The sequence below is a fragment of the Aspergillus flavus genome, chromosome 3 (genome assembly GCF_009017415.1).
Source record: "Aspergillus flavus chromosome 3, complete sequence".
Classification (NCBI taxonomy): Eukaryota; Fungi; Ascomycota; class Eurotiomycetes; order Eurotiales; family Aspergillaceae; genus Aspergillus; species Aspergillus flavus.
This window is the reverse complement of record NC_092407.1, coordinates 3815928-3840592: the sequence shown is the minus strand read 5'-3', so window position 1 is coordinate 3840592 and position 24665 is coordinate 3815928. Positions and strand designations below refer to the sequence as shown.

At 48.5% G+C, this 24665-nt stretch overlaps 8 protein-coding genes across 8 annotated transcripts; 1 reads left to right on the top strand and 7 right to left on the bottom strand.

The window, feature by feature from the left end:
• Nucleotides 1-2240: 2240 nt before the first annotated feature.
• On the bottom strand, nt 2241-3345 carry F9C07_1456142 (uncharacterized protein). The gene is made up of 2 exons (XM_071508107.1): nt 2847-3345; nt 2241-2774 (listed from the first exon to the last, which is right to left on the bottom strand). The coding sequence occupies exons 1-2, from the start codon at nt 3146-3148 to the stop codon at nt 2378-2380; spliced, it is 699 nt and encodes a 232-aa protein (XP_071365201.1). The 5' UTR covers nt 3149-3345; the 3' UTR covers nt 2241-2377.
• On the top strand, nt 3346-5213 carry F9C07_1455782 (uncharacterized protein). Its single transcript, XM_041291253.2, has 2 exons — nt 3346-4100; nt 4156-5213. Exons 1-2 carry the CDS (start codon nt 3543-3545, stop codon nt 4642-4644), a joined length of 1047 nt encoding a protein of 348 aa, XP_041145069.1. The 5' UTR covers nt 3346-3542; the 3' UTR covers nt 4645-5213.
• A 47-nt stretch (nt 5214-5260) lies between these two features.
• Nucleotides 5261-10157, bottom strand: F9C07_1456081 (pre-rRNA processing protein Rrp12). The gene is made up of 3 exons (XM_041291259.2): nt 9603-10157; nt 7645-9552; nt 5261-7585 (listed from the first exon to the last, which is right to left on the bottom strand). The coding sequence occupies exons 1-3, from the start codon at nt 9663-9665 to the stop codon at nt 5783-5785; spliced, it is 3774 nt and encodes a 1257-aa protein (XP_041145068.1). The 5' UTR covers nt 9666-10157; the 3' UTR covers nt 5261-5782.
• A 352-nt stretch (nt 10158-10509) lies between these two features.
• F9C07_7348 (putative small nuclear ribonucleoprotein) lies at nt 10510-11298 on the bottom strand (the record flags this gene model as incomplete). Its single annotated transcript, XM_041285483.1, has 4 exons — nt 10510-10683; nt 10795-10910; nt 10981-11049; nt 11133-11298. The coding sequence occupies 4 exons, from the start codon at nt 11296-11298 to the stop codon at nt 10510-10512; spliced, it is 525 nt and encodes a 174-aa protein (XP_041145067.1).
• A 1431-nt stretch (nt 11299-12729) lies between these two features.
• Nucleotides 12730-14346, bottom strand: F9C07_1455856 (uncharacterized protein). Its single transcript, XM_041285482.2, has 2 exons — nt 12922-14346; nt 12730-12848 (listed from the first exon to the last, which is right to left on the bottom strand). Exon 1 carries the CDS (start codon nt 13902-13904, stop codon nt 13068-13070), a length of 837 nt encoding a protein of 278 aa, XP_041145066.1. The 5' UTR covers nt 13905-14346; the 3' UTR covers nt 12730-12848; nt 12922-13067.
• An 833-nt stretch (nt 14347-15179) lies between these two features.
• F9C07_7346 (putative DNA-binding protein creA) lies at nt 15180-16469 on the bottom strand (the record flags this gene model as incomplete). Its single annotated transcript, XM_041285481.1, has 1 exon — nt 15180-16469. One exon carries the CDS (start codon nt 16467-16469, stop codon nt 15180-15182), a length of 1290 nt encoding a protein of 429 aa, XP_041145065.1.
• Nucleotides 16470-17949: 1480 nt separating this feature from the next.
• Nucleotides 17950-18688, bottom strand: F9C07_7345 (uncharacterized protein; the record flags this gene model as incomplete). The annotated part of the gene is made up of 2 exons (XM_071511611.1): nt 17950-18194; nt 18586-18688. 2 exons carry the CDS (start codon nt 18686-18688, stop codon nt 17950-17952), a joined length of 348 nt encoding a protein of 115 aa, XP_071365200.1.
• Nucleotides 18689-23943: 5255 nt separating this feature from the next.
• F9C07_7344 (uncharacterized protein) lies at nt 23944-24322 on the bottom strand (the record flags this gene model as incomplete). Its single annotated transcript, XM_071511610.1, has 3 exons — nt 23944-24074; nt 24155-24259; nt 24295-24322. The coding sequence occupies 3 exons, from the start codon at nt 24320-24322 to the stop codon at nt 23944-23946; spliced, it is 264 nt and encodes an 87-aa protein (XP_071365199.1).
• Nucleotides 24323-24665: the final 343 nt, after the last annotated feature.

Sequence of the window (24665 nt, the reverse complement as noted above, 5' to 3'; positions counted from 1 at the left end):
ACTCGACAACCCATCAGACACATACCAATCCTACAAAGATCAACAAGCAAATCCGATCAGGATGTGTCAGAAATGCACGCTCCGATCGACCTCAACCTAGCTCAATGAAGCAAAATAAAGTTAATAGAACCAATAGTTCCCTAAACCACCCCCAAGGAGCGAAGAAAAAAGATCATGACATCTGCCGTATCACATCCTGTCACAATGAGAGCCCTATGATAGGGGCATCTCCTCTATGAAGCGGAGCCTGCTTTTTTGCTTGGGTTGGTGGGTCCATATTCATTCTCAGATGCAGGGGACCGCATACATATGTGGGTTTGATGTGTTATCGGCTCCACCGCCTCCTTGCATGCGGACTGAGCATTCGTGGTATGTAGGTGGATAAACATAGTAAACAGTTGCTGGATGACAACATTCTACATGTCTTGAACCAGCGTCAGTGGGTGTATGAAGCTGGGGGGTGGCGATTGATCTTGTGGTGTGGAGGGACTTGAAAGATGCTTTATTCTCGCGGTAGGTATCTCTTCGTTTTGCCTGCGTTGTATGTATGGCGTCAGGTCCATATATATATATATGCGTACATCTGCGAGTAAGTATGACAAATTTAAATGGGATCTTGCTTCAATGTAGGGGTAGTTACATATTGTTTCCATTTGATGTCGATGTAGGCGGTAGAACCTCGGGTTATTTGTTCTGATGGTCCTACACACGCGGGATAACCGCAATTGGTCCCCAGATGCAGATCTGGAAGACAATCCGTGCTCATACTTTCGGCCGAGATCTGCGTAACTGGATATAATCCCTTGGATGGATATCGCTCGTTTATTATCTGATATATGAGCCTTATGTAATAGATCTGGGAGACATGATTATCATCTGCTGTTGACTAGAACAAACGGTCGATTCTGCGGAGTGAGTCGGGGTGTCAGCCATTGCATTAAGGCTGAGACAGCGATCCAACACTTGGTTTTCCCTAAGTGGGGAACATTTGATGGCCAGCCCAGTAAGGCCGCGAGATTTCATGTGTCCACTCGGCTAACCGGCACCGTCGAACAATTCTAACAATCTATCTAAGTATGTCGCTAATGTGTATCGAAGCCGTTTGAATATAATTAAAGTTGGACAGTTGGACGTGCAGCGATAATTCATAATGCACATGACCGACGATCCGACCGACGGTGATTCAAGCGAATAAAGTATTCACGCAGATTCCATAATCATCTATGGTCCAATAATAGGCGTCGGAAATCAGACGGCCATCTTTATCGCGGGTTTTCCGACACCGCTACAGCCAGGTCAACTGTTACGCAAGACTGATGATGATCCTAGTGGATTGGGCACTCATCTCGCTGAGCCTTTATCGGCGCCAAGACTGACGGAAATATGTATTTGACCCGACTTTAATATAACGTGGGCTGATGGCGTGTTACAGCAGCATATGACGAACTGTGCATATCGACTGTCACCGAGATATATTGATATAGCTAGTATACTTACGTATGAGTAGATTACTGTCTCTTGTTCGGGTTTACCCTGGTAAGAATGGACCTCATTGCGCGCCACTTTTACAGAGGTCCTACTGCCAAGCTATGGAGTACGTATGCTTCGTGGTACACACCTTATAGGTAACAACATTAGGGGTCGTGAGCGGTCATACCCGCTTCCCCAGACATTACTCCGCTCTTGCCATAGGAGGCACGGTTATGACAAATGTCACGTTGTCCCTGGCCAAGAGCACGAGGTTGCGCTTCATAACCGGGGCTCTCTCGGCAGCGTGGCCAAGGCGCCTGGAACTGTTGCGAGATATAGCGAGCCAACGGTAATTGCTGCCCAGCCAATGCTCGTGATAATGAAAGGACAAGACTTTCATTGTGAGCTCCAGAGATTAAAATTCTATGCCGTGCAGCGCCACATGTCATTTGTGCTCGAGCCGGTGGGAGATCCGAGGAGAAGCTGGTCGGGTACTGCCAGGGATCGACATCTTCTCGGGGCAAGCTGGCAAGCAGTCCACTCCGATAAAGAGCTTGTAGGAGAGCCCCATCGGGGTACACTATCGCCGGAACTCCCTATTAAGTATCCTCTTCTTGTCGATCGACTGCAGTAGTTGTGACGATCGTAGGCAGGCCACGTCTGACAATCCGAGACACAGAAATAGTCGTACAGTTGCTGTTTACCTAATATATTGATCGTTTACTGCGCCACTTTAGACACAACGCCCACTATGAAGAAGTGATGAGGTAGGGGGGACGACTGCCAATCTCTCGGCGACTCTGGGCAATTGGCTCGGCGTGGTTGTGGGAAGAGCGAGTCGTTCTTCGGGGTTTCAGCCATCGATCGACTCTCGTAAGTCTCATTCATTCCTCCGAGGTTTGGCTTATCATGAAAAGAGTTTCACCACACAATGGGGGGCGCATCTTAGTAGGGATCCATGTCTATATGCGCAAGATAACCAACAATGTGGAATCGATTTCAAAGGGGAGGATGAAACAATTTCAACAAATGAAAGACACATATTAAACGAAACATGAAAAGAAAAAAACCACCAAAGTATTAGGGTATGTAATAGTGCATACGCTGTAAACAAACTAACCCCCCGAAAGATCTGGTGTATTACTGCCAAGCCGCCCATCCACCTCCGAACGCGGATCATAGACACTTTCCTTTGCCCAGGCAGCCAATAACGGCGGCTGCAGGTGTAGTTGAAATCCCCGCAGGGCTCTTGGCATCTTGGCGGAGAGGCCGAAAAAGGGAAAGCGCCAATACTGCAGTGACCACTGAGGCCCGTATGACTCCGTGAGTTTTACGGTATTGACCCCCATCCATTCTTTACTCGACGGGACACGAACATAGCATCTTCAACATTTCCAGTTGTATCGCCCAAATGGCGCGGGTCTTCTCTCAGCCCCGAGGATCCTTCCTCCGTCGTTTCTCTCCGGCCATGGACTTCGATCCACCTCCGTGAGATTATACATGTCTGGTCTTGTTTCCTTTTCTTTGATATCCTCACACTTTTTAAGGGGAGGGAGAAAAGTAAAAAAGAAAAAAGACAGTCACCATCCATTGACGTCGTCCAGGGTGCCAAGGGCTCGGCATCTGGGCGTCTTGGCAGCGAAGAAAAAGCAGAAGAAGGAGAGCCTTTCCGCTGCATTTGAGCTCTGCCTTTTTTCTTGTCCTTGTCTTGGACTTCCGCTCTGTCCTACTATTGCTTGTCCATGGCATTCTTATAAGTCTCCCCTTCTTCCGCTCCTCTGTCCGTCTCCTCCATCCCTCCTCCGATCAGCCCTCCTCACCTTATCTGCTCCTCTCTTGCCCTCTTCTACCACTACCTTTTCCCCCCACCTTGCTGTGGGATCGTCATTTGCCTTTATTAGCGGGTATGCCCCTTGCGCTGCGAGCCATGCGGTGAGCATAGTTTTGTCGCCCTGTGTACGATTCTGTACCACTCTGTGTCGCATTTCTGAAGGGGGGCGACGAAACGCTATCACGCCCTTGATCGACTTCTCCACCGACTCTTTCGTCCCCTTACTATCATCCGCTCCAAGATGAGGCAGCCGGAGATGTCCCATTCTCCCGCCTATTACCAGGACCAGGACCATCGCGTGACGGCATATCTCCACGATTCGACTTCTGCTCCTGCGGCCGCACATCTTCCCCCGGAGCCCCCATCATTGCCTAATCACGGGCATGATTTCCGTCATCCGGAACTCAATTCGGTCGAGAATACAATACCCAACGCTTATCCCTCCGATTCATGGGATAATACCTCCTCTCGGCATCCCCATCGACATTCTCGACAGCCCCATAAGCCTCCCCACCGTCAGCCTCCGGTGGAGTCCATCTATCCGGATTCTGAGGCGCCGGTCGTGGCCCCGATGACGTTCGTATCCTCGCCCTATCTGGACAACGGTTCCATATTGACACAAACTTCGTATAGTGGTGGAGCGGCCCGTAAAGAAGAGCGTGGCCGGAGGAGTTGGACGGATCATTCATCGTACATGTCGAGCGACAATCATCATCTCGGCGTAACCCGCCTTCAGAAACGAGCGATTCATACGGAAGAACCTTTGGCGGATGATAGTCAGGATGCACTGCTGATGCTAGTAAGGATTAGCCTTTCATGTCCTCTTCGTATGGCTAACCACTTGGCATCTATAGTTTCGATTATCCGTCCCGGTTCCCATCTTTTCCCTCTGTGCATCCTTATATACCATCTTCGGGTTACTCCTCGTTCTTCTTGTCTCACCTTTCCGCATTTGTCCCTGCATCCCATACTTTCGATCAACATCATTTCGCGAACAGTTGTGCCATCTTCTGGTACCTCAGTTGCATATTCATGAGCGATTAGTTCGTTTGCGGGGTCCTGCGACTCAGTCGGTATATAATGACGCTGATGGGTCATCCATCTCGGATCCAAGCGAGCACTATTCCATTTTTGGCTTGATTGCGGTCCTCTTGCTCTCATCGCTTCTTTCCATCGCATTTCTCCTCCTTGTGTGGACCGCAGCCTTCTTCTGGATTTTCGCCATGGTACTTGGCAATCCCGATGGCACCGAACGCAAAGACGATGGCCGCGCTGCCGTACTCGGTGTTTGTCGATGGTGGCAGATATGGCTACGCAAGGCCCGAAAACTGCCTCGCGAATAGCCTGTCTGTAGATTATCCTTGTTGCCTTTTTCCACTTTTATTCCGTTCTTTGTTATTAAGCGTGATCCCGTCTTGGCTGTTGGACTCTTTTCCATGTTGACATGATACCAATATGTGGGATATGTGGAATGACTTTTTAAGGGCTTTTTCTATTTCTTTTATCTTTTTGTTTCACCTTATCATCGATTTGATGAGATACTTCATGTGTACAGGAGTTGGGTTGGTCGCATAGGCGCCAGGAGCAGTATTAAATTTTTTGGTACTTTTTTCTTTTTCTTTTTTCTCTTTTTTCTCCTTTCCAATATCCAATGTGCGCTGTGAAAGAACGGAAGACGGCCCCTGACGGAAGTGCTCACGGTGCCTCAGCTAATATGCAGGCCAACAGGGATTATCATCGAATCACGAATCAGGAACTTTGGTGTACTGTACTACTACCTCACACGAATTGATACCCGGGCTGGTCTCATACCCTTTGATTTGCTTCTTTATGTGATCCATCCATCTATTGCTCTGGAATATCTAAAAATTTACATAATCCATGGTTACCCGTAATTTAAGGTCTTGGCTTCCCGTGCAGAATGTGATCTCTAACCAGAAAAGTGACTGGCTAGACTGATGTAATAGAGTTTTGTAGTCTCGTAGTCGGGTACACAGTGCATTGGCCCATCTGACATGTCTAAGGCGGTTTCCCTCGTATATTTCTCATCCTCCACCCACACTGCATTAATCACACTACAGACCTCCAAGATACGAACAATCCAATTCTAAGAACCAATAATATTGAATCAACTTCAGGGTATAAAGATACCTATGTACGTAATCACAATAAGAGAAGAAAAGGTTTCAACTACAGAGAAACTTCCAATGCAACCAGAGAATTTTTGCGCAGTGTACCACAAACGAACAAGAACGAAAAAAGGATTCAATTTTGTCCAGCCATGCTTTCAAATACAGAAAAACTGTTTAACTTAGTTAGGGACTTCATCAGTTTCCTGTTTTCATCAACATCAATTCATACAGGTTAGATAGTTTTTTTGATTGTGAATTGGGAAGAAGAACGGATGTGGGAGGGTTCGATTTGAATTGAATTGAATGTCAGATTGGGAGGGGGGTTTTTTTTTGTATTTTGGGTTTGGATTTATCTCCTCTTTCCGAAGCGACCGCCGCGCATGGGCTTTCGCTTTTGAATTCGTCCTCCGCTGGGTCCGTGGCTCTTGGGCATTCCGAGACCGCGACGGCCGGTTTGCTGTTTGTTGTCGCCTCGCGATGGGGTGGGTTCATCGTCCACGTCCATGTCGTCTCCGCGGTTGGATTTACCCTTCTGGGCTTGTGCCATCTTGAACTTGCCGCGCTGGCCACGACGCACGGCGTCGGGTCCGCTGACGGCGGCGACGTAGGCGTTGATTGCGCTGTCGCCTGCTTCGGCGTTGCCATCGAGGCCGCCGGACATCTCAACGTCGTTGTTCTCATCATCGCCCAGGAGGAGACGGCCCTCTGCGTCGACCTTGGCGGAGTGCTTGCGGCGGGATCCGGGGCCAGTGTTGAGGAAGCGGACGCTAGGCTTGGTGGTCGAGATACTGGCCAGGGCGTCAGGGGCGAGAAGATCCAGCGGGCTGTCTTCGTTCTCGCGGATGTACTGCTCGCTCTGCTTGCTGGCCTTCTTGCCCTTGCGGCCACCCTTGTTGATGGCGTGGGTGTCGCCATGTTCGTCGACATCGAGTTCGCTAGCATCGTCGTCAGAGTCGGAGAAGTCGGAGTCGTAGACGGCTCTGTCGAAGGCGTTGTTGCCGTAAGACTGGGCCTTGGCGTTCTTGTTGTCGGCGGCCTCTTCTTCCTCCTCGTCCTCATCACCCTTCTCAGCCTGCTTCTTCTTCTTGCTACGCTCACGCTGCTTCCGGATATTCACGACGAGCTTCCGATCGGCCTCACCAACCAGTTCTTCAATCGGGGCTGCACCAAAGCGGCGGATCAGACGGTCCAAGATACCCTTGACCTTGCTGCGGAGACGACCCTTGTGCTCCTTGCTCCATACCATGAGGTTTGGTACCAGAGAGTTGATGCGTGCACGGAGAACATCATCGGGAAGCACGACAACGGCAACCTTGACGAAGCCGAGCACGGATCGGACAATCTCGCGGTTGTTGCTGGTAAGGAACAACTCGACGGTCTGCACCAGGTCGGAGCGCACAGCGGGTTGAAGTTCGGTGTGGAAGTCGAAGAACAGGCGAGACAAAGCGGTTACGGAGGCGGCAACCATGTGTGGTGAGCTACCCGCCAGACCCGCGGACACCATAGTGAAGAATTCCTCCATGGTTGCAGGAGCGTCGGGAGCATTGTCGGGCATGTGCGGTACCAACGAGTTGCGAATCTTGGTTCCAGCTGGGTTCAGCTCAGAGTCGGTAGTTCTCTTCGCAAGGTGGATGAGTAGATCGAAGGAAGCAGTTCTGGCCTTCTCGTTGCTCTCCTTGCAACCCAAAACAACCTCAGAAAGGATAGAGGGGATGAAATGGAGGTCAGAGGTTGGAAGGTAGGTGATGAGCTCGTCGATGGCAAGCATACGGTCACGGCGAGCAGAGGCCGGTGTCTTATCTGCAGTCTCAAGGATGAGGGTTTGAAGTTCAGAACTCCGCTCGCGGAGTGCAGCAGCACCTGTCTCAGTGGTGGCCAAACGGGGAATCAACTTGTACGCCTTCTTAACCAGCTGCTGATCCTTAGTATGTCCATTTAGGACAGCCGCAGCCATGGCGAACAAGCTTGCAAAGCTGGAGCGAGGTAGATAGATCGACATGGCGATAACCAAGTCGATCAAAGTATGAGAAGTTGGAGGCATCTTGTCACCAGCACCACCCTGTTGATGACCCTGCTTCTCTGCAGCCTCCTTCTCTGAAGCCACCGACGACTCTAGCATAGAAGTAACACGTGTAAATGTATCATTAAGCTCCTGGAACAAACCAATTAGTATATAGCTCAGTATTAGTGAAATAAGCGAACTCGACTAACCTTCTCGGGAGTGATACTCAAGTAAGCATTAATACACTGCAGAATGTAGCCTCTGTAGTGTGGAAGAGTCTGGCTGTACACGTTGAAAAGCACAGCCAACAAGTTACTGGCAAAACCGGCAAGATGGGCGATGTTCTTCTCCGCATCCTTCTTGGTAATCCTCCGCTGGAGAATTAAGTCATCACCCTCCGCCTCGAGGGACAAGATAGCCTGGTTTGACTCAACCAGATTCTGCAAAGCCTTGCAAATGTCCACACGCAAATCAGCTTGCTTGTAGAGCACGTTGGAGAGAAGCTCGGCGAAGCTCTGATCAAAAGCCTCAACCAGATCCAAAGGCAGCTCGCAGTATCCAGGAAGAATAGACCATGTCTGCTGAACAAGTGTTTCGAAGATCTTTGTCTCCACAGGCTTCTCTGCGGCTGTGAAGGCCATGACCTTCTGGTACAGAGCTTCACTCAGAGGAACGAGCTCGGACCGGAAATGAGCGAGGTTTGTGTTGGTAACATGGTCTCGAAGCACAGGAAGGAACCAAACGCGACCCGGCTGGCCGGCCTTCTGCTCAATGATATTAAGAGGCAGAATCTCAAGGACCGCTGCAGGGCCCATGGCTTCAACGGCACTTCCGAGGACCTGATCGGCCTGCTTCTTGCCGTGGAAAGACTCATTACTACGGAGCTCTCCAACAGTCTTCACAATGTCATCCAAAAACGGACTGGACCGCCATTTGAAACTATCAAACATTGCCGAGCACACATTGAACACTTCCGCCCAAGCCGCTTGGTACTTCACAGAAAGCAGATTCGTCGCTTTCTTGGCCAACTTCTCGAGCGTTTTCTCGTCGTAGACCGATGGCTCAATGATCACACTGTTGGGAATACAGTTGGCCATGAACGAAACCAGACATTCCGATGCCGAAATCCTAATATTCTTCGATGGCGACGCCAAATAACTGGAGATCATGTCGAACAAGGAGGGCAGCTTCTCGAAGGTATCCTCGGGGCTGATCTGGGAAGACACATCGTAACCGCGGGACAAAACGGCAATCCAAGGAGGGAGCAACTGTGAATCATTCTGGGCGGGCTTCAATTCGGAAATCGCCTCCAGAAGACGGGGCAGTTTTGAGGACGAGAAATCGTCGGCCATACTGGAGAAAATAACCTCGAACACCTCAAACGCACCCATAGTGATAAACTCGTTGCTCGACCGGGAAGCATTCATCAACAACTCGCATAACGGCTCAATCTTCTTGCTCGGCCAGCCTCCCGAGGCGGTCGCGACCGTCTTCACCAGTTGAAGGGAGTGGATGACCAACGGATCATGATTATGTGTGTGAGGGTCGTTGCGGCCCCGCTTCTGTTTGGCTGCTGCGGCGATACTGTCACCCAATGTGCGCAGTGCGGACTCTGCACACATATCTGCAGCCGGGTGGTCAAGCGACGGGCTGGGAGGGGGACTCTTCAGGACCTTGATCAAAGCGTCCTGGGCCCTCTTGCGTACCTTAGGGCGGTGATCCACGGACAGACTCAGCAAGCCCGCAGTGGCCCGGCGTGGGCTGATCTGAGTGTGTGGGAGATTCCATGCTGCGGCATCCTGAGCGATGAGTAGAGACTCGAGACAACCGATCGCGGGTCTAAGCAACGGAGCTTCGGATTCAGGCAAAGAGAGCGCGGGGGCAAGGCTGGTGAGGATCTGGGAGAACTTGGAACGGAGAATTGGAGCGGGGGCGTAGGCGGTAGTAATGTCGAGGAGATAGACCACTGAGGTCGCCAGATCCTTGTTAACAATGCCCTGTTCGGCAGAGATCGACTGAGACAGCAAAGCAAGTAGCGCTGCGAAGTAAGCTGTAGGTGAGAAGTCTGCGTTCTGATCCCGGAGCGTGTCTTCCACTGCAGAAAGTACCACAGCCGTCTCGTACAAAGTTAGCAATGGGTTTGCGGCAACAACAGCGCGGGACTTACATGGTGCTGATTCTGCAATTTGGGAGACTTGATCTTCTCGAGCTTCTCCGCCAGGGTCGCCATGGTGGGCGGATCAACCGACAGGAAGTAGAGAAGTCGCTTCAAAAAATTGCGACTGGTATGGGGAGGGAGGTAAAAGAAGAGGTGCGGTGAAAGCGGAGTTTTTTTTTATCTGGAGTGGTGAATGGTTTTTTTGGGTACAGTAAAAAATTGGGAAAAAAAGGTACGGAGATAAACTCTTGGCGGGCCCTATCGATAGCTATCGATAACTATCAGCTCCCTATGTTCATAGAATATAATCTTATGAAGTGAACTAAATTACTCTCGTTCCATTCAGGAAATTTCTCTAGGGATTTCACAAGACTCGTATTCCATGGTATCCTGAGAGCCCTGGGAACAAGGCCAACTACATCGTGCCTCATCCAGCAGCGAGTTCTTTGTTCATGTATTTGAATAAAACAATGAAAAGAAAAAGAAAAGAAAAGCGTAATGAGACGTCAGAATCGTCAAACATGGCCGCTATCATCCAATCATTTGACCAGGATTGAGCCTGTATCTTGTTCTCAACCACCCATCATGCCAGCCATATTTAGTCCAAAGGTTCCAGTGATCCCGTCAATTCAATGGCAGATCATTTCCTAAGCTTTGGGAAAATCAAGAAAGCCGCTACATCCACCGTATTCTTCTCAACGTATCGTCGAATAGCGATGAGCCAAGAAGAACAATAGTTTGGCTTCCGCGACGATCTTGCAAGGCCCTTTTGTTCTTAGCCTCGACATATCAAATCAATCCACTTCGAGACATTTGCCCTATTCCCCTTCATGTGCAAACGTTGTCTCGTTCTGTCTTCGCCTCAATACGAGGCACTGTAGACAAGTAGCAACCGACAGAAAGCCCTTGCCCCAGCTTAGAACAGGATCTCCCCACTATGTTCGGCCTCGAAGCCGAGACCCTGTAGTTTGCCTTGACGTTTCTTGTCCCCGGTCTTTCGCGCACTGTCTTCTTGCTTTTTCAGTTTGAAGACTTCCTCGAATGGGGCCTTTTGCACATGTGGCGGGATATCGTCTTCCTTGTCGAGGTCCTATTAGGGCGCAAAACCATCATGTAAGCATAATCCAATGGAGGAAGAAGCCTAGAAAGGGCGGAACCAAGGGAAAAGATAGAAATACAGGGATCCTCGGGGACACCATACAATTTCACCAAGAAGCAACACATTCTCTCCTCGAACCAAGAAAATACCCCGCGAGATCTCAGCATAGAGATTACCAGCATACAAGCGCTCAATAGTATCCTGGAGGACAAGGTTGGCTGCAGAAATCGAGAGTTGGAGCGCATTAGATCACCGATCGCATTTGAAGCTGACTTAATAAACCCATACCGAATTGATCCCAACTTCTCAAGACTCCAATCAATTTTCTTCCGTCTCGTAGCACTAGGACGAGTTTCTCTGATCATGGTTAACCCGTATTCCCAGCGGGATATAGTCGCCATACAATCGAAGGCGAAACGATAGAGGCAAAGCAGACATACTATCCGTTAAATCCAGTAATTGAGCAGCGGTCGTGAACATCTGCGGCGGTAGCTGTGGCGGACCTTGCGACATCGGACCCAGTAGATTGTTCTGCGGTGGGAACCCTGGCGGAGCATTTCCTTGTTGGTGACCAGCAGATTGGTCGTTAATTGAGAGTCGTTCCATGTCTGCTAGGGTACGAGCTGTATAGAGTATGATGATGAAAGGGTGGGGGAGGGAGAGGTGACAATTCCGCTGTCAATTGCGGTGAGACGAGGCTCGGAAGCTTGATTCTGATCGATTATTCTCAAATGCAATAGACAAATGGTGATAATCGCATACTGCGACAGCGATTATCAGGAGAAATAAGAGTGTGGGTTATCTGTAAGTAACCCCGTGCTGAGTTAGTTCGATGTGGTGGGAATGGATGATTGAACATGGACACTGCTTGGACCGCATGTTTGTTCTGTTTGTCAAACCGCCGCCAGTTCATGACACAATGGGTCCGTGTTTACTCCGTAGCCCTAGTCTAGATCTAAGACAATATACGTGAACGTTGCTTTTAACATGATCCATGCAAGACGTTTTGTAGAGCAGGTTTCACAGCTGCAGTATGGCATTCCAGCACGGGCTCGCTAATTCTGAATTACCCTGCCAAATGGTCTTTCTAATTATCTGAGTCCTATTGCCCGTGATCTCAAGATCTCCAAGTAGGATACCCTAAAGAAACAGGGAACATCTGGCTAATATTGCCAAAACAGTCTTCTGTATCGAAAAGGTACTTACAGCATTGCTGCAGCGCCTGGACGAGTAGCCTGTGGTCCTCTCTCTAGCCGGTTTCATCGCCATATGGCCGCATTCTTCATGGCTTACTCTCAAGGGTTTGATCACCCCTCCCACCTACTTATATAGGGTATTCTGAGTGATGACTAACATAGTCACTCGCAGACGTTATATTATGGGTACTTACATCAAGTAGAGAGTTACAATCATTGCAGAATTCTCAGGCGTTGACTGTAGCAGTTTGGTCATAAATTGTCCGTTATACTTTGATAGAAATAGTTTCGCTTGCAACCGTAATGCTGTAGTGGTCAAACCTGGATCATGCTCTCTCTTCTCTCTCTTGTCTCTCTTTCTTTCTTCTTTCTTCTTTTTTTGTTTCTCAACTCCTGTGACTGTATGTTCCCAATGTGAAAGTACAGCCTCACGATGAGAATCACGATGCTAGAAAGAACAAACAGTTCAGTACCGCTGCTCACAATACACAAACATAATACAGAGGTTGCCCGCAATATATCTCGTCCCCAGTATCTGAACAAATTCTCATCCATTATGTGCAACAAAAGGTCCATACTTCAGATGGTACTTTTGTCCAAGCAGCATCTACCCTGCCACAGTTTACGAGTCGCGCGGAGAAATGCGATGTATCGAAAATAGACACACTGTGTATTCCATGACCTCATGAAACATAGAAACAGAGTGTGCCAAGAGTATGTACTACTGTAGGTTATAAGATTTCCAAAGGTACCTTACTTGAGTTTTTTGTTACTGCAGGTTCCCTTGCGTCGCGACGTATTTCAGTGCATCTACACCTGATTCATGGAACGAAAGAAAAAAAATATATTGTTAAGATTCGCTTTTGACTTTTCGCTATATAAAACCATTCATAGCACCCTGCATAAGAAGAGATAATACACAATCTGTCGTGAGACATTATGTCTGTTCGTTAACATGCCCTGCAGCCATCAGTATCGGGAGTTGTTACAGGAGCACAGAAAGGGTCTGGAAGAAGCAAGAGAGAAAGCTGACAGAAAGAGAGACTAGGAAGGGGACATCCTGGGTCAGTTTTTTTCATAAAAGAAGGGGAACCAGGTCCCACTGGTTCCCTGTGGGACAGGCCATCATTGCATGAAGTCACGCCACACAGTCTGTGGACTGATAAAAAGCACACGACATCATCCGACGCTGACCCCTCGACGCTGTCCTCGCATCCTTTGTTCTCGCCGTCGACTATACGGAGCACAGTATGGTTCATCCGACGACCCTATATTTGCCCGGACGGGTTCTTGCGATCGATGATAAGCAGGGCTAGACGGCGGCGGTGGCAGCTGCATCACCTTGAACTGGTCAACGCTGATGATCCGCAAGCGGTAGAGATACTGCATCAGTTGAAAGTCCGGTCGGCTTCCAGCTAGGGTCTGGCCCCGTTGATAATGTGCTACATCGACATGGTCGAGCATGCGATCCCATCCTTTCTGTTCGGGGGTGTCGCTGAACCGCTCACCCGGACATAGAGGGCATCGGGCTGTTCGCGGTGGTTCGTGGGTTCGGAAGTGGCTCAGAACGTGAGTCTTCCATTGCTCGACATCGTCGAAGGTGTGGTGACAATCTAAGATATAGAACAGACAGATATAGGTATGGTGATGATATTGCCGAGCAGGGCGGGACGGCGGGACGACGAGCGCGCCCGTTCCATCGTCTTCTAATATCTCCTGGCCGGTGAGACCTTCCGCCCATCTTGTCTCCAGAGATACACCCGCTGATGAGGATGAAGCGGAGGCAGCGTCGCTTGATAACGACGGGACGGCCGTGGAGGACGGCATGGTTTCGGCAACGGCTTCACTCCCACCACTACACACACTCTTCGTGCTTACGTCCGCGGCTAGACGTAAGCCGCCCGGTTTGAATGAGAACAATGATCTTGGATGGCCGGCGTTCGTGCCAGCAGCACCGGGCGAACACCTTGATACGACACGATCTGAAATAGTGACGGGGCGATCCTGTTCCCACATGCTTAGTCCGTGAGCGGCGAGTGAAAAAGCAGCAGCAGTCGGTCATTAAATTAGTAGTTTTGCGACCGCACTACCCAAGCCCATGCACCAAAGCGGGGCAACACAGCTTGAAAGGAGAATGGTTAAGGGTTGGTGGGGGGAAGATGCCATCTTATTGAAAAGATTTTTGCGACCTTTACCTTCTTGTCTCTTGGGGTATCAGCTGGCTCTAGCAAACGTATCCTCCGTGTGACCGTGACGTTTGGGTCGGTTTGTCTCCAGCATCACGCGGCAACCGGTTGATGTGGTGCGAAAAAGTTGTTCATTCGATCCGAGAGCCTCAAGCGTCAGAATCTGGCGGGGAGAAGATTTGATTCCATCAAGATCAACTTGTCAAGTCAACAATACCCTATCATAATTCACAACTTGACTGGAGCCACGTCCACAGCTGAGTGACGAACAATAACATTGATCAGAGATGGAAAGAGAGCGCCAGCCAGTGTTAACTTTTCCTTTTTCTTTGCTTTTTCTTAGACCCTTCCAATCTTACGCATTTCCGTATCTGAATACCCGAGACCAGGATGTGATGAACTGGTCTGTGACTACTATTATGTATGTACGTACGCATGTATCATGCATGTCGCTGGACAACAAATTGTTATTCGTCAATCCATCTATCTCGTTGAATTGGGTTTCGGGTAAATAAGACAAATACTAGCAGCAGATGGTAGGAGGTTAGGGCAAGTGATGGTTAGACATCCAGATTATGCCTACCTCAACTAATGACTACTGTATTATGCCAAAGTAAACGCAGATTACTATAATTTTTGTTTGTATTTTCTTTGGGAACCCTCTCGTCCTGCTCGAGGTCTAAATCGAAGCGGAAACTGACATAGTCGAAATGAAATGTATATGGTAGAGCCCGGAATTATCAGGGGACTGGGCCTCAGGAGAGGAGTAGACAAAATGAATAAGAGCTGTAGAGCCAATTCCCATTGGGATAATGAAACAAATGGTTATAGGATAAGAAAGGTATTTTTCAAGGAGAGCGAAAGGGGAGAATCGAACAAGCACGGAAAAAGCCACAAGAATATCCCACCCGTCTATCACTATGGACGCCTCGCAAAAGTATACTCGAACAAAGTAAGCAAAGAAAGCCAGCCGACACCAAGGATGCCCATGAACCACGCACTGTAAATGCACAAAGTCTATTCGTTTCGTAGCGCGTATGACAGTCAAGAATTTTTTTTGAGCCCAAAATTTTATACATTGAAAGGGTTTCGCAGCCGCACCAGGCTAGAAACGTTCTGCCAAATCATTTCCTGCGACAGAGTTATTCGTCGATGAGGAAACCGACGAAAACCCAGCGCTGGGGTTCAGCATATCTTGCACCGCGACCTTGGGAACCTGTGGAACGGGCAGTTTACGCTGTGTTCCGTCGGGTCTGGACATGATATCGCTGATTGTGGGACCATGAGACTGGCTGGGACTGTAATAGTTGGGGCCTTCCGGCTGGGGCTCCATTGGAGCAAGGGCAGGGGTGTGATGGAGGGACAGATGGCGAATCGAAGGAAGGTGGAGTTCGCTAGATCCCAATGGCCTCAAGCGTGGCGAATGAGCAGGGGTTGCCAACGGAGTGTGGTCTGGCGTTGGGGAAAGAGAGTCGTGAGAGAAAGTCGGTGAGGAGGGAGCGGTCGAGTTTGGTGAGTTAGGCCTTGAGCGCTTGACGCGATGAGTGTAACCATCCTCGTCCTCGTGAGAGTGAGAACGGCTCATGCTGTGCGAGATGGCGTACGCTGAAAGGGAAGGCAGGCCACGACCGGTGTGGTGACGCGAGGCGAACAAATGGTGATTACGTGGACCAGCGTGGAACCCAAAATGTTGTTCATCACGCTCAACCTGAGATGCAGCGGTGGCAAGTAGATTGATATCCATTCCCGAGGACGCCCGCTCGGTGTTGCGAGCATATGGTCCCAGATTGGAACGCATGTGACCGGCATAGTTCGAGAAGGAGTGCGGAGGGGAGACATCCGGAGATCCAACCTGAGAGACAGGCGCAGAGCGGGTCATAGGCTTTGTGGGCGGGGGCATCAACGAGCCCGCGTTGGTCACATTTACCATTGCATTCTCTTGTCCGGCAGCGGCAGCGGCAGCGGCAGCGGCCAGATGTGCCTTGTTACTCCGCCTGGAGTTGGGGTTGTTGTGAATTCTTGAGTGGCGTGTCAGCTCGTCAGAGCGACTAAAGCGTTTTGTGCAGCCCGGGAACTGGCAAGCGTGTGGCTTTTCACCCGTATGTGTGCGAATATGTCTGGTCTGGTGCTCCAAACGATGGAAGGCGCGATCACACAGGGGACACTTGTATGGACGGGGAAGATCCTGGCGCGCTTCTTCCGTTGCGGGACGAGCACCCTTCATGAGGGGCGGTAGTAAGCTAACAGACGAGGCCATGGTAGAGTTGGACTGAGTACTGGACGGGGTAGAGGGAGCCTTGGAGCTATCCACTGGCGTGGAAGGTGCAGAACCAGTCTCGTTATTCTGAGGGTTCAGCAGATTGGTGAAATCCACTGAAGAAGCCGGTGGTGGCATGTGACTCGTCCTAACCTAGCACCGAGGAGTGCAGCTAAAGAGGGGACGAAGCCTGTACTTAAGGGAAGCTCGGAAGGGCTGACGAGCCGAGGCGAATCAGGATTCGTCGCAACAGGGGTAGGTAAATCGGGGAGAGTCGATCACCACCCGACAAGACGGAGACTTGCTCTTGGCAAAGTACTAGTTGATGAACGAGCACCGCAAGGAGTATCACAAGCCTTGCGATTAAAGAAGGTACGATGGTCCGCGATGTAACCAATTTCAAGGAAGAGTGACTTTCCCAATGAAAGGGCGCTGTTATGGAATGTGGTGATGGGTGGGATAGAGTATATCCGGAATTGGTACTGTAAGTAGGTAACCCGAGATGGATGTAGTCAAGCAACAATTTGTCGAAAGGGAGAGAGGGGAAAGAGAGAGAAATCTGGAGAAATGGTCTGGGGATAGGAGCATATAAAGGAAATACGGAAGAGGAAGAATGAGGAATGGAGGGGAAGAAGAGAGAAATGGAGCTTCGGGGGAGGGGAGAGAAAAAGGCAGGGCGAAGCTGGTAGAGGGGGTTATCGGAATCGGAGACCTTGAAGGGAGTGGAAGGAAAAAAAAAAAGTATGTCCTATGTGTGGGGAGAATTATCGGGGGGCAAAAAAAAAAAAAAAAGGAAAAGAAAAAAAAAGGCAAGACCTAAAATAAAAAAAAAAAAAAAAAAAAAAATAGAAAAAAGAAAAAGAAAAAAAAAGAACGTGCTCAAACCAGATCGCCTGCTTTGCTTTGAGATACACCCAGGATTACAGCGGGTGGGGAATACCCTAAATTTTTTTAATTGTTATTTTGTATAATTATTATTGTTATTTGCTAATCAAAAATTCCCCTTATTCTGTTCTGATGAGTCAGCTTTCGTATCTCAATTCTCTATTTTCTACCGTATTGAGTATCATAAGAGTACAATCATTTGTTGCCTAGAGAAGGCGTCTTCCGGGGCTTCTTCCGTGTCGTTCTTCGACCACGCACGGTGTGTAATAAATCCCACTATCACTCTGACCGGGAGCGAAAAAAAAAGGAAAAAAAAAAAGAATGTGGGGCGGACTAAGTTGATAGGGATTTACGGAGTAGAAACTGGAACTGCAGAAGTGGCTTGTGTGGTCTGGAGAAGTGCGTGCCCCGTATTATTGAATTGTAAGGTAACGGTGTAAAATGAGCAATCCGTAACGGGACTTCCGAGCCGGCTATCGCGGAAGATCGCAGAGAATACTCCGTTGACCAAGCGCGGGTGGACTGGATTGCGGAATGGAATTGAATAATAAGAATATATCAACTTCATCTTCGTAGGGATCCCCATGTGACGAAGTCACTTCTGTCATATGAGGGTACCACACAGTACCTCAAGGCTGACCTGGTCAAACGGACCTCTCCCCCAATGTGATTTACATACACTACGGGAAGGACTGAAAAAGATATAGTAATATATAAAAATGGCAATGAAAGTCTAAAAAACAATAACCAAGAAAAGTCCAAGACAAGAACGGGGCACAATGATAACATTTGGGGGAGTGATGATGATAATGGAATGAGGTGATGACGCCTTCCGAGGAATGCTGAGACTGGGTGTTTGCATTTTTTGGTCTCTTCCCCAGCATGTCTGGGGCATACCCGGGGAAAGGCTGTTCGACAGAACATCAAGACTGTCGGTCCAGACCAGTTGATCGACCGTCTCCCGTGAATGGTTGGACACTGAAATAAGTCAATATTTGTAGGGAGGTACAACACTGTCGAATGAAAGGGATTCCACCGTTGCGGGTGTGATGGATTCAGCCGATCATAGGCGCTGATGATATCAAAGAGCGCTGACGAGATGCGCTGTGTCCAGAGTCATACGATGGGCGAGATCCAATACTTCATCATTCATCATCGGTCCAGACGGCCTCATGAGGCTGTTGGCGCAACCACTGGCTGAGCTGGAGTCCACGAAAATTAGCCGGGATGACGCCCCAGGCGGGTAATGACAACAACACACAGGCAGCTGTCGGTGTGTCATGAGTCACAGACAAAAAGAAAATGGTTAAAAAAAAATAAATAAAAATAAATAAAAAAGAACTGCCGCCCTACTTTCGAGGAAACTCACGAACCAAGGTTAGGGCAAAAATCAGTTCTTGCCCCAGACCCCAGACACGCAAAGAAGCGAGGTTAAATCTGCCCGGAAAAGGGGATTTGTCCGGTGTTCTCATTTAGGAAGTATGATGTGATCGCCGAACGTAAGCCTCAAAGTCAGCCATAAGGCGGCAACAAGACCCTAATCGACGCCTCCAAAAGGCCCCTTGACGCTTCCAGTTGCAAGGTTTCTAATTACCCGACATGGTGACGTCCCCTTCCTTCAAGTCCAGCCAGATTATCCGTTACCTAACATCGATGGTAATTCTGTCAACCTTTCGACTAATCTTAGTGTTTCTATCACCTAAACCCTGTCCACCACTTTCCATCGAAGCAGCAGGAACAATTTGAGTGACAAAGAAAATGAGAGAAAAAAGAATAGTAGTAATGGTAATTGTAATAATAATCAAGTAATTGAAGTAGAAAAGGAAGAATTTCGGGAAATGAACTCCGCAATCCCCAGGTCCACTTGCTCTACCACTGTTCGGAATGATTTCCCCAGATGGAGTGTATGATTCCTATCTTCTCTTCACGATGACCAGCATACCCATTATTGATAAGGATGTACCACAGTGGAGGGGTGTGGATTTCATGACTGGTGAATTCTGGCCACTAAGCCCACTATAATCTCCATCGAAGATAAAACTAGTGGTTAAGTAGATTACATGGTCATGGTTCATCCTTCTCCCCAAGAACCTGGGGAACATGGAGAGAGCCAAGACCCCTCGGGATAAAGAAAGATACGGTGTCGGCAAGCCAACTCCGGCCAGCCTGGCTCCAGGGTAATCTGTCGAGCGCAGCCACCACAAATTCCATCCTTTCAGGCAACTCTGATACCATTATTAATTTTGAAAGTATATTATTTGGGGGGATTACGTATGATGGCGTTTGGTGTCTCTGGGGAAGCACAGCCAGGGTTTCTTTGTCTCTCGACACAGATATGATTTAACTTTCAAGAACAACGAACGTCAACCTGCAAGGAGGCCTTCTTCTTTGGCTGTAACTATTTGTTTATTATTACGACAAAGTGAGGGTCTAGACGGCTGACGAAAAAGAAAAGATCGTCCAGCAAATAGGTAATGGGAGGAGACCGAGGAAATGGACAGCCATGCATGAAGCCGTCTCAGCTGTTTCCTAGTGGTCGATCACAAGTTTCACCCCGCGGTGGCAAGGACAGGGTTGAGTATTCTAGAGTTATAGGTTCTAGCGGGAGGGACAACCTGATTATCATTTATCATTAGCATTATGTACATACATACTATATAATTATAAATATTCTCCAAATTATATGTATACGTAACGACACCTCTGATTTGACTGGTTTCTCCTCGAGTGTACCTAATACTGCGTACAAGCAGGATATAGATTGTAACATCAATATCAAATGCAGCAGGTTTATGCGTAATCAACCCCAATATCCTGGCCCATTATGCGCCCAGATCCACGACTTGAGTACTACTACTGATGTTATCAGAGAAACGTTCCTAAGCGGGGAAAGGAACGGGGCGTCTCCACCTATCGACCGAGAGATATCATGGGGTGTCCTGAACCCTTCCGATAGGATAAACTCGGCTGTTTAATTTCTGCAATCAGCAGATATTGCATTGTGACTCCGATAGGAGTTCGCGCCCTCTATGGCCCAGAGGTTCCTGGAGCTAGGGAGGTGAGTGCCGCAACGAGATCCTCATAGATTAACGAGGAGGGGAGGAAATAGCTAATTAGAACGCCCAGATAAGGGTGTCAAAAGTACCCTTGACTTTGGAATACGAATGCGCATACAAGCTGAGGGTGTAGGGAAAATGTATGCACATACCAACAGCATTCACCTGGTGGCTGCACATGACATGCCACATAAACTTAGCTAATATTTTCGACCAAAGACCATGCATAACATAATCTGATCGGTGGTCGGCCTTCTTTGCCCCTTATCTCTGGAACGTACATCTTTGGTGTACATACTATGTTCAGGAGTCATCTGGAGGGAATTATCTTCTCGCACCTGATGCCGGACCGGATGCCGAGGAGTTCCCAGTGTTCTACACAGTCTCTAGTCTCAGTTTCACCCCACCACCCAATACTGGAGGAAAGGTGGGACAAATGGGGTGTACAATGGAGTTGGCACGCAGGTACCAGTACCCGGTACGTAATAGTGCTTCCACTCACCTTAGTAGCGTCGACACGTAAGTAACTTGGGGTTTCATGTTAACATAAATTATTTTTGTAAGTCTCACAAGTGTCAGGGAAGCATTTGCAGGCTGACATATTTCCCCTTTTCCCGCGTTTTGCCGAGCAATTGGTTTTGCATAGCCACAGTCTCGCTACTGTTGTTATTGATAATTTCATTACCAATGATTTTATGAGACCAAGAGAGACGGAATTAACAATGACGGGTTGCCTACTCCCCCGTACGGGTGTTGGGGCAGCAGCTGTCACGAGCTTCAATCACGGCTACTGACTGGCCAATTCGGTAGAATCCAAGCCGACGGGTCTTGCATAGTAGTTGACACGATATCCTGTGAGATTCTGCGTGAAGTCCAGCACGATCTTTAATGAAGAGGAACCCATGGCGTAAGTCTTGGGCAAGAGATTGCCTTTGGAAAGGAAAGAAAAAGCCCTATCACCCTTGAGAGCCATACAATGGACGCCTCCTCACGTCGACTTTAATATGCACCATACAGTAAGATGCTATCGAAAAAAGAAAGATTGAAGGGTGATCACTGAAGAATATGGAAATGATTACGATTATTTTATTTCATTTTTGCATCATTAGTCTTCATTCTATACTTTTGAAAGGACCTTCCTCTTTCACCTTCCCCGTATCTGCTAGAAACTGAACGGGAAGTTCTTGAACTGACGAAGATCTTCCCCGCGGTGATCACAGGCGGTGATCTACACACAGATTTTTTGGTCATCCCATTATCAACAGATCGCCCGGTCTTAAGGTTATGGAATTGTGCTCGTTTCGGGGTATTTACTCCCGCTTTCAACCAAACCCTTATCCCACTTGGGTAAATTGCGGATAGCCCCATATCTTGGGAGTGTGGGATGAGAAGATTGTCGCCAATATATCTGCAAGTTGCTTGCCATTACCGTGGAAGCTGAGGAGCTAAAGTAGAACAGAAAAAAAAAATTCTTTTGACTGATGATCACTTAGCCGCCAAGTTCTCTCTGAAAGCCGATTATCCGTAGGTCGTTACCACCCTGGTCCTCCATCAGGCGATTTCTTACCCCACTTTGAGATAAGAAAATCCTTCCTCGGTACCGCCGTTTACGCACAGTCGCTATCAGACCAAGGAAGACATTACCCCATATCGGGGGGCCAGTCTGAGTAGCATATGTCCAACACATCACTCCGGGGAGGAGCCTTCCGATCAGCCTCGATACATTGAGTTTACTTCCAAGGCGCCCGATGAGAATATTAATAATCTCCCATTAAGAGACCGACATCGCCGGTGTATTTTTCCTCTTTCTTTCAGACTTCCGGTCTCGCATCTGAACCAAGTAGGGCTGTATCGATCTGAAGGATGTACAGTACATCCCGTGGTGACTAAATCACGTTGATCCAGTCCAGACCAGGTGTCATTCGAATCACCCCATGTCAATGAGCAAGCGCCTAAGATATAGCGTATGCAGTACTATGCACAGCTGAGGAGAACCGACGATCATTTCGTTGACCAACCGCTGTGTCGGTGTGTGGGGTAAAATGAGACAAGGAAAAGAAAAAGTAAAGAAAAGAACAGGTAACCTGACATTGTACGCGTCGGTGACCCTCTCTCTCTCTCACTTTCTGGCCCTACTACTCTACGCTGGAAGGTCCAATTACGAGATCGAATCTAGCACTCAAGTTTAGGTGACGACCATTTACTACACTCCATGCACAGGTTCCGGATAAAAGTCCGCTTAAAAAGGCGGCCACCGAACTGTGGAGTGCGGTGATCTAACTCTAGTGACGATCTTCGACATACACAGATACGCAAATTGGAAGGAGCAATTTGAGCCAGCTTTGGCATGAGAATATATGACAGGATATGGTACATGCTCTGAAGTCAACATGAACCCAGAAATATTCAGAACAGATCTACTTGGATTCTGGGGTTATTGTTTTTTCTTTTTCTTCAGTTGATTTAATTTTAATTTTAATTTTTATTTTATTTCAGATTTTAGCGCCTTAACCTCTGTATAACCCCACATCGCAGTTGCATGATGGGTTAGTATAAGGATGATGTTACACACGCATTCGACAGCAACCCCATGGCGAACCTCCCGCCCTGGTCATGATGGTTGTGCGACATACATATTGTTGAGCTGAACTTTCGGTGCCACGATAATCTTTACCAAAAATAAATCCGAGGAGGATCATGACGTGCTCGAGGGGGAATCGATGGCAATGTTACCTCATATACTATAGTAATGCCCTGATTTCGCTTACTTGCACGCGCCAGATCCATCGACCATTGCGTTTTCGCTCTGCATGACTGGCGTATATCAAGGGTCTCCAGGACCCTCAAAGGGGCAACCCGTCACGCAACGCACCATTACTACCTCAGTTTTATACTCACTCCTCAGATTGCCGTTTCCAAGCGCGAATGACGACGGTAACATGCTGGATTCTTGGCAAATATGTGCGGGGATAAAATCCGGGGAAGTCACCATAGCATATCACAAGGTCACTTAGGGACCTGTTATAGCCTTTTATCAGGGATTAGAAGGAAGATGGTATGCAGGGAATGCTTATCAGCAGAACATTGTTGGTTCGGTGATAGTACAGGCTACTGAACTCTGATACAGTCTTCCCAGATAGATTGATACAGGGTAGTATATTACCTTGGTATTATTGACGCATACAACATTCTGTAACGGATTGCGACAGCGAAAAAGCCACGACCGGCCCAGTCTTACGTACACGCACTGGGAGGCCCCCACAAGGCGCCAAGGCTATCGATCCGGGGGCCCACAAGCTTCTGGAACAGGACTTTTCGGCCAGTCAGATTGCGACAGCCATAACACGCTGATATCACCGATTCACAGGCTCACAGCCGCCGCCCCCAGGTTATGCGGGGCCGCGCTTCCGGAATCCGGTGTTATTCAATTACGCTTTAGCCCGAGTTCCCTACTAATAGTACTATTGCTGGAACACCTAATTCTACCAGTTGACATTGTCATTGGTGGAATTTGGCATTATCATGTTCCCTATCAGCGACGGACTTTTCCCTTGATTAGAAGAGCTTCGAGTTCAGGCTAAGCTAGAGAGATACCTTATCCATTATCTGGGGATGAGTGATACGGAGTAAGATGAGCCGAAGTGGGTAAGTAACCCCCAAAGGTCCTTGATTTACCTCCGTACCTTACCTAAGTATCCAAGGAGGTCCAAAAATACCACCTCGACAGGGCCACGACGGAAAAGGGAGTGGAAAGAAATCACCGAAGTTTTCCCATCTGTTGGTGCTTGCCACGACATGAAATCTTTGATATTTTTCATCTACGACCTCCATTGATTACTCAGGAAATTATTAGTATTTTTTTTTCCCTTGGTGCTTACCTACCCCTGATATAACGGTTACTCCGAATTACGGCAATTGCGGTGATGTCTGGGGAGTGAGGCTTGGCGACGCTATCGGTACCCTTTTTGGTGGCCGATGACACGTCGCCTGAAGAACAATTCGGGAAGGTAAAGCGATCTTACTGATATTGCCGCCTTCTGCAATCACCATGTGTATTCTCCTCGCGTTCTTACAGGGGGGCACATGGTTTCCTGACAAGTCCTTATTTAACCACATGCTCCGTCAAATAAATTAGCAAGGTACTAGCGTCACTAGAGTCAAAGCTTGGAGGGAATAGAATATGGAGATAGGCAAAAACCATGGAGCTTTCCCCTGAATCCCGGTCCAATTTTCTCCATATTCTAACGACTTAAGAGGGGGGGGTTAATTTAACCACTAAGTCTGTGTCTCGCCTTTATTGTACGATACTACGATACGCTCTAGTTCGAGAGCTGCTCCGGCGTCAATCAGGTACTAGCGTGCGATAGCTTGTGATAGTCCATGCCAATCACAT